At 44.1% G+C, this 14,233-nt stretch overlaps 1 protein-coding gene and 1 long non-coding RNA gene across 2 annotated transcripts in view; one reads left to right on the top strand and one right to left on the bottom strand.

Annotated features, from left to right (window-relative positions):
• The window catches only part of LOC138353133 (uncharacterized), a 180,884-nt gene that overhangs the window by 107,151 nt on the left and 59,500 nt on the right, over positions 1-14,233 (top strand). The window lies entirely within an intron of this gene.
• The window catches only part of LOC123770891 (PDF receptor), a 113,096-nt gene that overhangs the window by 49,243 nt on the left and 49,620 nt on the right, over positions 1-14,233 (bottom strand). Inside the window, exon 3 of the mRNA XM_069305965.1 lies at positions 9,218-9,325. Within this exon, the coding sequence (XP_069162066.1) occupies positions 9,218-9,325 (108 nt within the window). The remainder of the gene's footprint in view (positions 1-9,217; positions 9,326-14,233) is intronic.

The raw sequence follows: 14,233 nt of genomic DNA, 5'->3' as shown, positions 1-14,233 counted from the left end.
ACCCTGAATTCATCAGGAATGTTCACGCATCCACTTACGAAACCTGTACATCTTTCAACAATAATCCCAGTTTTTTTTTTAAATTACATTTATTAAACAGTTTACGCACTTCGAAACTTCACAACTCACAAGATTGCTGTGAATTGTTGTTATAAGGAAGCGCGTCATGTTTCGGACCACATATACAGTTTAATACATGTGAGAAAAGATGATATGATTGAGGAACTGTGGACAGACAGAAGACGTCACAAGACGTGTCTCCGTTCAATGGGACACTATGTTATATGGACATAAGTTTGTGGGACACTTTGCTACCTGTGTACCACTCTAGAGGACACTTCGCTACATGTGTACCACTCAAGAGGACACTTCGCTACATGTGTACCACTCTAGAGGACACTTCGCTACATGTGTACCACTCAAGAGGACACTTCGCTACATGTGTACCACTCAAGAGGACACTTCGCTACATGTGTACCACTCAAGAGGACACTTCGCTACATGTGTACCAGTCCAGAGAGTCCGAGCTCTTTGGAGGCAGAATGTGTAATAAATAACTCTGACTGCTTGCACTCAAGATGTGCTTGTGCTGAGTGCTTGCACTCAAGCACTGATACCACACTATTTACCCTCCAAGCGGTGTGGTATCAGTGGCTGGCAGATAGCTGGGTGGATATCTGTGGTATTGAATGTTTGGAACTGTCTAATCAAACAAACTTAACCGAACCTAACTTGACGTAATCTAACCAAACCTAACTAGGCTCGGTTAGGATTGGTTACACTATGTTTGGTAACTTAGTTAGATTATGCCTAACCAAACCTAGCATAGCCAAATCCTGCACGTTAGCCAAGAAAAACGAAAACACGGAATACGTGGAGTGAGTGAAAGTAGTTTTTGGAAGCTAGCATCATAGACCAGGGAATACACATGCCACACAACTAAAAAAAAGACTTGAGTGAAAGAGAACGCTGACCTCATCTCCCCTACTTGAGTGAAGGAGTGTGTTGGTCTGGTCTCCCCCACTTGAGTGAAGGCGAGTGCTGGCCTCTGCTTCCCACTTGAGTGAACATGGATAGCAGCTCTGAAGCTCACATCTCTGACCTTATATATCATGCCCTGTCCATCCATTCAACTCATCGTCAGCCCTTCCACTGTGGTTCTTAGTCGTGCGTCAATTTTCAGCCCAAAAAATCCCGCAAGCATCGCATTGTAACCACCCACCTACACACACACACACATACACACATACACTCACACACACACACACACACACACACACACACACACACACACACACACACACACACACACACACACACAGCCCTTAGCAGTTGATTGACAGTTGATAGGCGGGACCAAAACAGCCAAAGCTCAACCTCCCGCAAGCACAACTAGGCGAGTACAACACACACACACACACACACACACACACACACACACACACACACACACAGGAGGAGGCTGACTCCATACACAGTTCCAAATGTAGATATGATAGAGCCCAGTAGGCTCAGGAATCTGTACATCAGTTGATTGGCGGTTGAGAGGCGGGGACCAAAGAGCCAGAGCTCAACCCCCGCAAACACAAATAGGTGAAATAGGTGAGTACACACTCCCTGGCTCACCCACCTCAGGCGTGAACCACAAGCACAACTTTCCACCATAAATGCATATTTTTCCCCTCTCTCGCCAGAGCTCTTGACACGAGCACGGAGTCGTCCTCCCTGGCAGAGCTCTTGACACGAGCACGGAGTCGTCCTCCCTGGCAGAGCTCTTGACACGAGACGAGCACCGAGTCGTCCCCCCCTGGCAGAGCTCTTGACACGAGACGAGCACCGAGTCGTCCCCCCTGGCAGAGCTCTTGACACGACACGAGCACCGAGTCGTCCTCCCTGGCAGAGCTCTTGACACGACACGAGCACGGAGTCGTCCTCCCTGGCAGAGCTCTTGACACGACACGAGCACCGAGTCGTCCTCCCTGCCAGAGTCGCCTCAAGCATGTAGCTGTTATCGACCCATCTCTCGGCACCAGTTAGACCGCAAAGTGAAATCTAAAGGCTCCAAAACGGGGGAAAAAAGCAAGTTTCAGGAGATAGAACAAACCGCAATGTGACGCAGTAGTTCACAACTGCTGCGTCCTGAGGTTCGGTTTTGGACAGCTTCAGAGGTCCTGGGTTCGGTTCGCGCAGCTTGACAGAGACGTTTGGGCATGTTTTTTTTCAACAAGCTGTAAATAGCTACCTGGTATGGTTTGTATTATGGGGTAATTCAGACGTTGGCTTTGAGGAGCCCTGATAAACGTAACAGGCATCTACACAACAGTTGAAGACCAACAGGAATAAACAGAGTCACAATAACGTGGTTGAAAATATGAGGAGTCAACCTCACGTCAGAAGATGGAGAAACGACGACGTGTTGGTCCGTCGTTATCTTGAGGTTATCTTGAGATGATTTCGGGGCTTTAGTGTCCCCGCGGCCCGGTCCTCGACCAGGCCTCCACCCCCCAGGAAGCAGCCCGTGACAGCTGACTAACACCCAGGTACCTATTTTACTGCTAGGTAACAGGGACATAGGGTGAAAGAAACTCTGCCCATTGTTTCTCGCCGGCGCCTGGGATCGAACCCAGGACCACAGGATCACAAGTCCAGCGTGCTGTCCGCTCGGCCGACCAGCTCCCCTGGTCGTGGACCATTATCAAGTCGTCTGATGACATGACTTGATAAAATGGTCCAGGACGGACCGAAAGGTCGTTGTTACTCCATCTTCTGATGTGTGGTTTGGTCGTTAACGACAATAAATACTCAAAACGTCAGCGATTTCATACATTTTCACACCTCTGTCTTATATGGGACTTATAAGGGCGTGTATGTTTAATATTTTATTTAGTTACCCAATCATTTTTATATCTATTTTTTTGTCCTCTTTATTGTCTATCTTTACTCCGTGCGAGTACTCACCTAATTGAATTTGTGGGGGTTGAGCTTCGGCTCTTTGGCCCCAGCACCGTGCACTATACACGCTGCTTAGCGTCAGAACATGGACTGGAAATGTTGACTAATTCAATAATTACCAGGAAGAAAGTTATTAAACGAATTTACAAATTTAAAATTCCAACAAATTCCCCGAGCCCACGGCGAAGCATTTGCTTGGGTACTTAATGAATGTAAAGATGAGCTTCGTGAGATTTTGTCTAGCAAGTTTACACGAAGTCGTAAATTTTACTAAAGGACAAATCGTTAGAATTGGCCAGTGTAGAGGAATCTAAGAGGCCTCCGAGTCTGGTGGCCAATTTAAGATATGGGACTGATCACCTGAATCGTAAGATTTTGTAAGATTAAGATTTATAAATTAAAAGATTTGATTTTTAAGATCACGTTGTTTGCTTTGGTGCTAAAGTAAATCCACTTGGTATTTGGGTAAATCCAGTACATGTTTCCGTAAATCCACTGGATGACGGTAAATTCTCTGGATGGATCATTTATCAACATTCTAATGGCAGCGAGAGTCATTATGTGAGGCGTTTTATGGTCATTTTTACTACCAAGCTTTATGAGCGGGGGACACGTGACGCCATTGTTTAATAACACTATTATGCCTCTGACCAAGCGGCAGGCAAACTTGTTGGTAAGTTCGAGTCGTTAGCAGTGTAGCGTCTCCCCTATTAAGTCAACTCATCTCCTCTCTATACGCAAAAGTTTTGGCAGGACTCCTCTGAACTCTAGTGATGGTGAATGTCGTGGATGATCACACTTCCAGTCACTCGTCACACCACTTGGGCTGGACGGTAGAGCGATGGTCTCGCTACTTGCAGTGGATGATCACACCTCCAGTCACTCGTCAAACCACTTGGGCTGGACGGTAGAGCGATGGTCTCGCTACTTGCAGTGGATGATCACACCTCCAGTCACTCGTCAAACCACTTGGGCTGGACGGTAGAGCGATGGTCTCGCTACTTGCAGTGGATGATCACACCTCCAGTCACTCGTCAAACCACTTGGGCTGGACGGTAGAGCGATGGTCTCGCTACTTGCAGGTCGGCGTTCAATCCTCGACCGTCCAAGGGGTTGGGCACCATTCCTTTCCCACCGTCCCATCCCAAATGCTTATCCTGACCCATTCCCAGTGCTATATAGTCGTAATGGCTTAGTGCTTTTTCCCCCCTGATAGTTCCTTCCGTGACGAGAATAATAAAACCCACAATAGCTCGGACGACAAGACGACATAACTTGTTGAATCCTCATTTGTTAATAATTCATCTAAATGTCTTCAGATAGTTCACCATTCTTAGATGATTGAGTGTTACCACACTGGATCTCTCTCCTCCTGAAAACATAATATAATCTGGATTTCTAAAAGCATAATTACTGCCACAGAGATTTCTCCAAGACCCTTCATGGAGGGTCTATTCGAGAAAAATTAAAAGTTAAAAAAGGTATTATTCACGAAAAATGGCCCAATGGCCATTTTTCTCGATCATCTACATCCCTTCCTGACTATATCCCATCCTGACGTACAGCCGTGGACATCTTCAAGAGGAAACTGGACTGTTTTCTAAGAGAAGTTCCGGATCAGCCGGGCTGTGGTGGGTATGTGGGCCTGCGGGCCGCTCCAAACAACAGCCTGGTGGACCAAACTCTCACAAATCGAGCCTGGCCTCGGGCCGGGCTTGGGAAATAGAAGAACTCCCAGAACCCCATCAAGCAGGTATCAAGCAGGACGTACCATCCACGTGCTGGGCACGTCACTGGATAATTCATGTAAATACCCGTCAGTTTAACAGATTTTATTTCGATTTTCTGTCCAAGAAACGCAAATTGCCTCCAGGCTTTTCTCGTGCGTTGAGACAACACCGTAATCATCAGTGTCAGAACTATTGATGAGGATCTGATGATGAATTGAGTTATCTGAGAGGCGGGGGTCGTTATGATTGGCTGTCACTTATCATCTCAGAGTGCCAAGTGAGCTTGGAGATCTTGCGTCCGCTAATTAGGGAGCTCACGAAACACTTGCCTCCTTTGAGCGCTGATTCGTCGGTATGTATATCCCTAATGTTCTTGATTATCAGAAACAGCCAAGGGTTTTGTTTTGCCTCCAATTGGCTGCGATAGATCATTTGGGATGAAGACGGATGTTTGATGAGTGCCAAGGATGCTTAACCATTTCTCTGAAAAACAATCAAGTATTTTCATGCAACAAAAATACTAAAATAGGTTTTATCACATTTAACTCAATCCTACTTCAAGGAAAAGTTGTTCCTTAGATGTTAATCATGCTGGGAAAGGCTGATGTATAGCTCTCAAAGGAACAGAAATGAGCGAAGACAACTAGATACTTCTATCCATCCACCTGGGTTCTAGGAGACTCGAACCGTTGACTCCCACACACGTGTGAGGTCGAAGCTCTATCGACCGAGCTGTTAAGTAGTGTTAATATGGAAAGTTTCCAGAAGTAGCATCCTGCTGCAAAACTTTGAATTTTCGACTTTCCTCACGTGATTCTGTGAGCAATTTTTACACACTTTCTCTCACTAATGAGCTGTCTTGTCTCTCTCTGTCTCAATATCTCTCTTACATGTATCCCCAAAGATCTGTATCCACCCCTGTATCCACTTCCCTAGGAACCTTTACTCCTGTATCCACTTCCCTAGGAACCTTTACTCCTGTATCCACTTCTCTAGGAACCTTTACTCCTGTATCCACTTCCCTAGGAACCTTAACTCCTGTTTTCGCACTTCCATCTTTCAAGTATTTATCCCTATCTGTCTATCTCCTTGTCCCTGATTTCTCCTATTTCTCTATCCCATTCAACGTATACCTCTATCCCACCACCCCTAATGCCTGTTCCTTCGTATCATGGACTACCTATCCAGGTAATTACAAATCTCCTTTATGCATAATTCTGCAATACTAGCCCACTCTGCTTGCATTCCACTATATCACTATCCTATATTACCCACTTGTCTATCCACTGTCCCATCTACCCCTCTATCTTTAAATCTGTTTATATATAAAAAACATTCCATATACAGTATTTCTATACCTTTTTTTTTACCTTTTCCACTATGCCTTTTCTACTATGCTCTCTCCACTATGCCCATTACTATATCACTATCCCTTTTTTCACTTTACTCTTCTACTCCATTATCTTTCTATCTCATTATAACCCTTCTTTCTATCCTTACTCCCTGTAATCTTTAATCTCCCATTTCCCTATGCCGTTTCAATTATCAATTATCCTTCTGTGTATCTCTTCCCTTACCCCCCTCTAATCCCTTATATTTCTATCCATTACCTCATGGATCAAAGACAGACAGACACACACACACACACACACACACACACACACACACACTAAGCCTCGCAAGCATAACATAAAAACATTAAAAATACAAAATGTTGATTTCAGCATTTACACTTTCGCCGTTCTCATGAAACCTAATTTCATTCCCTGGCTCACCTTTGATGTGCTCTGGACAAAATGTGTATTTCACCTAAATTAAAATATATTAGTGTTGTAAAGTGATGCTCTCTCTTGTACATTATTTCGTGCAAGTGACAGCGTGGAGCAACGTTGACAGATTAATCTCGTAGCTTGGGACGCGGAGGCTGGGTTATCTGGTAGATGAGGTAGGAGTAGAAGTAGTTGTAGACTGGTAGTAGTGAATGGTTATGCTAGTAGTAGTTTTGCAGGTGTGTGATAATCCTTTGGTGATGGGTGGACAGGTGTGTGTGTGTGTGTGTGTTTCAGAAACACCTGATTTAGACATCTGTTTCCCTTCTAAACTCTACTTTCTTCCCTCTCTCTTTTTCATCTCCTCTTTTTCCATTTTTCTCTCTCTTATCTTATCTCTTGCTACCTTCCCTACGTTCTCACTTTCCATCTCCTTTTACCTCCTATTCCCTATCCTCTATTCAACATTCACTAATTTTTCTAATTTGCTGTGTAATTTGTTTCTCATATAATATTTTTTTCTTTAACAACAGACTTTCACTTTCCACTTCCGCTCATCGTTAAAAATTGTCAAAGTTTAATTTGTTCTTTAAGTTTGTCAAAAGATAACTTTTTTTTCGTAAAGTTTTGTATATGTCAGCAAAGTTAATATCAAAATGTTTGTTTATTCGTGAAAATAGTTACTTTATGTGGAACAATGATGAAATTATTTTTTTCTGTACAAAACTAACATATCAATTTAACACATTGATGTTTTAAAGATTTTATTTACAATTCACACTTAGGGTTTATAAGCTGTGAATTGTATTTACGCACGCTATCTCACACTCACGTGGAAGTGAGTGTGAGATATATGGAATAATACATTCATTCACCCCCTCACGTACACGCCCACACACACACACACACACACACACACACACACACACACACACACACACACACACACGCTGACTCCATACACAGTTTCAAGTGTAGATATGATAGAGCCCAATAGGCTCAGGAACCTGTACACCTGTTGATTGACAGTTGAGAGGCGGGACCAAAGAGCCAGAGCTCAACCCCCGCAAGCACAACTAGGTGAGTACAACTAGGTGAGTACACACGGCGTAGCAGATAGTGCCTTAAGGCAAAACATATCATGAATAGAACTAGCAAAAAGCCCGAGTCGTTTTGGTCAGAGAAGAACAAAAAACACCTATATAATGCCACGATGTATTACATGAGACTCAGCAGAGAATCGGTGAGGTAATATGAGAATGATATAGCATAAGAGTTCAGAAAACGAACAAGAAATTTTGACAAAAATCGTATACAGTGAAACCATTCAGAAAGTTATTATGAAATATGACAAGAACTTAATAAGGACATACATGGACATGCGATTCGAGACAGGGATGAGGGGGCCACATTGGAAACATTTCACGTGAAATAAAAAGCTTGATTTACAAAAAAAAAAAGAAAAAATCTCTATGAGAACATATCTCTTATCGAAGGCATATATGTAGAGGATAACATCAGCGTCGCACGCAAACCTGCCGAACATTTATGAATCCTACAAGTATAAGAAAGCTTTGATGACATTATACACGGCCAATATTCACAACTCCACATATCACAACGCATCCTTGCAAAGATAATGTCAATATCTACAGTTTTTCTCAACCCTTATAGAGATACCGACCACCAGAAATTCGTAATTTACAATGTCATTTCTCAGAACACGTCGCACATGTCAGAGATAACACCCATTTTGAGCACTCCGACAGTCCGGCTCTCTGTCGCTGTCAAGAAAGATAACATGAAATGTTATTATGAAACTGAAACTTAGGGTTTGTTGTCACTTTTCCTTCTTTGGGAAAAATATTTAACTCTTTTTTAATATCGTTTTAAATTGAAATGCTTCTTTGTATATATGTGAATTTTTACAGGTGGTGTTTTTGGAGTGGTTCTTGTTTGCTTTTGCTTTTGTTTACCTTTCACTCAACTGAAATGTTTTTCTTCCTATCAAAATCTTGCTGGAAGTGTCGGCTGATTAAGGTCTAATTGGATGCTTACGGGGAAGGGCTGGATGCTGGGTACTTACTGGAAGTCTTGGGTACTCACAAAGAGTGGTGGGTACTTACTGGAAGTCTCGGGTACTCACAGAGAATGATGGGTACTTACTGGAAGTCTCGGGTACTGACAGAGAGTGATGGGTACTTACTGGAAGTCTCGGGTACTCACAGAGAATGATGGGTACTTACTGGAAGTCTCGGGTACTCACAGAGAGTGGTGGGTACTTACTGGAAGTCTCGGGTACTCACAGAGAGTGGTGGGTACTTACTGGAAGTCTCGGGTACTCACAGAGAATGATGGGTACTTACTGGAAGTCTCGGGTACTCACAGAGAGTGGTGGGTACTTACTGGAAGTCTCGGGTACTCACAGAGAGTGATGGGTACTTACTGGAAGTCTCGGGTACTCACAGAGAGTGGTGGGTACTTACTGGCAGTCTCGGGTACTCACAGAGAGTGATGGGTACTTACTGGAAGTCTCGGGTACTCACAGAGAGTGATGGGTACTTACTGGAAGTCTCGGGTACTCACAGAGAGTGATGGGTACTTACTATAAGTCTCGGGTACTTAGAGAGATTGGTGGGTACTTACTGGCAGTCTCGGATACTCACAGAGAGTGGTGGGTACTTACTGGAAGTCTCGGGTACTCACTGAGAGTGATGGGTACTTACTGGAAGTCTTAGGTACTCACAGAGAGTGACGGGTACTTACGGGAGGGGTCGACTCCCTTGAGAGGAGGGCAGGGGAGGCGAGAGATGGTGTCAGCTGGGGTCGGGGGCCAACATAGGATCTTATCCCACGTGGCGTTGCACCAGCCATCTGCAAAATGTAAACATTGATCAGCTGATATTGAAAATGTAAACATTAAACAGCTGTTGAAGAGTTTTAAGCATTACTCAGCTTGTATTTTAAAATGTAAACAGAAATTGAACGTTTCAGGCGTTCTGTTTGGTGTTTGGACACCAAACAGAACATCTTAAGAGAGACCAACGTTGTCTACACCTTCACATGCCCACTTGGAGACTGTTAACCTCAAAGATCTCGGTATATAGGTAAGACCACAAAGTCTCTCTCTAGGCGATTAACAATGCACAAGCAACAGGGCTCCTTCAAAGAGCATATAATCTCCTCACACAACCAGATCATCACCAGAGACATCGGTATCTGTATCATCTCACCCAAAGAGAATATAAGCCTGTGCAAAAAGATGATAAATTAGTCATAGAGAATGTAAGGAGTGACCTTACGAAACGCATCCCCAGCCGTCAGACCAAAAATAAAACGGTGAAAATGAATTTTGGAGAGTAAATTTGTCAACTTCACCCGACAGTGAAGAAAAACATAAGAAATATTGAAAAGATTCGTGTTAGAATAATTAATCTTACCCTTTCGGTCATATTCAGCAACATATTTTTGCAAGAAAGACTGTTACCATTATATATATATATATATATATATATATATATATATATATATATATATATATATATATATATTATTCTCTATAAAGATTTATTCTGAATTATATAGCCCTCTTTTTCGTAATGATAATGATTGTATTATATATTTATGTATATATTTCATCCATTCGGGCTATAGGAGCCTCGAACTATAAATCACCAGAACGGTAGGCCGCAGGTGTAACCACTGAGCTACTGTGCACACCACAATAAGAGAGGATCTCAAAGATATACAACTGGTATCCAGTTGGAGATAGTTGCGTAGACCCTCTCGTCTCGTGGTGTGTTTAGCAGCTTAGGGGTTAGGCATGAAGGGCTACCGTTCTGGTGGTATGTGGTTCGAGGCTGTTATATGGCCCGAGTGGATGTTGTGGTAGTACCATCCCCCTCGCAGTTCTAGGATGAATTTAGATGATTTTGATGTCTAGGATGTTTTTTGGTGGAGAGGATGAGAGGTACACGTTGGAGAGTCTCAGTCTGGTCTTACGTGGGCGGTGTTCAGCGGTCTAATACCTTCCTTGTTTACGTTCCCGATTGACGTTCTGACTTTGTGTTACTGCATGGGCTGCTACTGACGTTTTCCTGTTTGTTTATGGGTGCGTCCGGGGTTGTGTTTGGGTATGCCCGTTCAGGCCTTTTCCTCTTGGCGTTACAGGGAAGGTGGTTTCACTTTCATTGCGTACTGTTTTGGGGGGGTTTCTGTCAGTTGTGTGTGTGTGTGTGTGTTTTCCTCTCTCTTGAAAACTTACAAAAACTCTCTTTGAAAACTTAAAACGAACGCGCAGTTGCACTCACAAAAAATCACAAACAGCCCGCAAAAAAATTTACACAAAATTCTTAACGAATAAAATCCTCCGTGACATTCATTCCACTCAGAAAACCGATTATTTCGCACCGTGGGTCCGGTTTTTGTTTCAAGTGAGTCCCACACAGTTGATGGGAGCCTCCGTGTCCCTCTCGTCCACTGGGAGACTCAGCTGTCCCCTCGTCCACTGGGAGACTTAGATGTCCCCTCGACCACTGGGAGCCTTAGCTGTCCCCTCGTCCACTGGGAGCCTTAGATGCCCTTCGTCCACTGGGAGACTTAGATGTCCCCTCGTCCACTGGGAGCCTTAGCTGTCCCCTTGTCCACTGGGAGCCTTAGATGCCCTTCGTCCACTGGGAGCCTTAGATGTCCTCTCGTCCACTGGGAGACTTAGCTGTCCCCTCGTCCACTGGGAGTCTTAGATGCCCCCTCGTCCACTGGGAGACTTAGATGTCCCCTCGTCCACTGGGAGACTTAGATGTCCCCTCGTCCACTGGGAGACTTAGCTGTCCCCTCGTCCACTGGGAGACTTAGATGTCCCCTCGTCCACTGGGAGATTTAGCTGTCCCCTCGTCCACTGGGAGATTTAGCTGTCCCCTCGTCCACTGGGAGACTTAGCTGTCCCCTCGTCCACTGGGAGACTTAGCTGTCCCCTCGTCCACTGGGAGCCTTAGATGCCCCCTCGTCCACTGGGAGCCTTAGATGCCCCCTCGTCCACTGGGAGCCTTAGATGCCCCCTCGTCCACTGGGAGCCTTAGATGCCCCCTCGTACACTGGGAGCCTTGGATGTCCCCTCGTACACTGGGAGCCTTGGATGTCCCCTCGTACACTGGGAGCCTTGGATGTCCCCTCGTACACTGGGAGCCTTGGATGTCCCCTCGTACACTGGGAGCCTTGGATGTCCCCTCGTACACTGGGAGCCTTAGATGCCCCCTCGTCCACTGGGAGCCTTAGATGCCCCCTCGTACACTGGGAGCCTTAGATGCCCCCTCGTCCACTGGGAGCCTTAGATGCCCCCTCGTACACTGGGAGCCTTGGATGTCCCCTCGTACACTGGGAGCCTTAGACGCCCCTTCGTCCACTTCCTGCTCCACTCACACACACACTCATACACACATACACACACACACACACACACACACACACACACACACACACAGGGGGCCTCGTAGCCTGGTGGATAGCGCGCAGGACTCGTAATTCTGTGGCGCGGGTTCGATTCCCGCACGAGGCAGAAACAAATGGGCAAAGTTTCTTTCACCCTAAGTGCCCCTGTTACCTAGCAGTAAATAGGTACCTGGGAGTTAGTAAGCTGTCACGGGCTGCTTCCTGGGGTGTGTGTGTGTGGTGTGGGAAAAAAAAAATAGTAAACAGTTGATTGACAGTTGAGAGGCGGGCCGAAAGAGCAAAGCTCAACCCCCGCAAAAACACAACTAGTAAACACAACTAGTAAACACACACACACACACACACACACACACACACACACACACACACACACACACACACACACACACACACACACAGGGGGCTCCATCAGTACCCACAGGGTCCACCAGCACGATGGCTAGTTGATCAAATTCTCCTTTGAACGCCATGCAAAAGCCATTTTCCAGCCGACCTGCACTTCTATCTCAGAAACGTGTGAAGCCTTTAGACCCTCGCCCTTTAAGACCCCTTTCAGTCTTCTAACCTTTGTTTTAGACAAGTCTGAAACATCATCTAAACCTAGGGAGGAGAATGACTGAATTGAGTCTTTCATGTAGTTTACAATTTTACGAAAACGTTTTTGAATTTGCAAATCGTTTATGTTTTTTGTATTCGTTTTAAAGTGTTTTGATACAAATTACAATAAATTGACTCGAATACTCTAAAGCTATGGTGTTGATAAATTTTTAAGTCTATTTATATTCGTAACATATTTGTTGTATATGAATCTGATTCATCTGCTTCATCTGCTTCATCTGCTTCATCTGTTCAACCTGCGGTGGGTAGTGTTTTAACAACTATGATTCTACGAGAAATTACCACTGGAGCACTGACAACCAATTAGCAGTGAGACAGGTTTAGTAAAACCCTCAACCTTAAACCAGGACTAACATCGCCTCCACTGCTAGTCGAGCTAGTAGGAGCACTGTCAGCCAACTAGCAGTGGGAGACATAACTAGCAAAGTCCTCCAACCATCTCAAGTTCCATTACTTTTTTAGTTAATATTTACGTTAAATCAGTAACAGTAATTTCATTTTACCATGAAATTCGCTCGAAAATATTCCATAGTTCTCTTCTGTCGGGATTTGTTATGTGGTCTGAGTTGCCCTGAGAGGAAGAGGTGGAGACACAGAACAGGGAGAGAGGCATGAAGTAATAATAATAATATAAATCTGAATAATAGGAAGGAAGAATTTAATCAAATAACAGTAATTGTAAAAATAATACAGATAATTATAATTGATTTGAGGGATTTGTATTTTATTTGTAATAGGCGTTTAGATTCTCCTTATTTAATCTTATTTAATTGCCAGCTGTTGATTTTGTTAATGATCCTGTTCACTACTGTAGCTACGTTATTTTCTTTTTTTGGTATTTGGTAAACAAATGGATGTTCCTATACTGAGCTCTAAGGCACTCCATATGCTCAAAAAGAACTTCACATGCTCCTGGGGTACTCCACATGCTCTTAAAGTGTTTCACATATTCCTGAGCCCCTGCACATATTCCTGAGGTACCCCATATATACCTGGCAGGATGAGACCTGCTAGGTGTCTAACCTACATTTTCTCTAGCAGAGCTAATAACTAAAACTTCTAAACAACAGGGAGAAAATATAGGGAAAGGTTCACTAGACTGCACCAGCTTAATTAAACCCTCCGGCATTAATTGGATATTGGCTGATAATTAACCTTTCATGTTGTTTTCAATTCGTTAGTTGTAATTGGTAGTGTCATATATGGTTTGTACCCATCCCCTTGGATTCCTCGGTACACGCCTCGATTCTTGCAGGTAGGCGTTCGATCCCCGATGGTCCAAGTGATTGGGCTTCGTCCTGGCTTATGGCTTTCTCCTCATTCTTTTTTTCAATTTTTATTTTCATTCATATCTTTCTCTTCACCTTGTTTTCATGTTTGTAACAGACCACGTTGAGCTCTGTGGAACCGGCGGAAACTCGTCTGTTTCTGTGGCGAAACATAAAGTTGTTGACATGTTTAAGATTGCATTAATAATTTAGCAACCAGTCCGTCTGTCGTGTACTTCAGATGATCTTTGTCACTGTTGCTGTTGGCACTGCTTGGGTGTCGAGACAAGGATTCTTATTTACCAAGGGCAGTGGCCTTTTTTACTAGTGCAATCAAGCAGGTGATTCATGAACTTCTCGTTAGATTTTTGCAACATTCTTGCAAAGCTATATTGCATTGACGTCAAAATAATTATAGGTTAGATATGTTGAGACTATATGAGGGTGG

This window comes from Procambarus clarkii, chromosome 56 (genome assembly GCF_040958095.1).
Source record: "Procambarus clarkii isolate CNS0578487 chromosome 56, FALCON_Pclarkii_2.0, whole genome shotgun sequence".
NCBI classification, from domain to species: Eukaryota; Metazoa; Arthropoda; class Malacostraca; order Decapoda; family Cambaridae; genus Procambarus; species Procambarus clarkii.
This window is presented reverse-complemented; position numbering and strand designations above follow the sequence as displayed.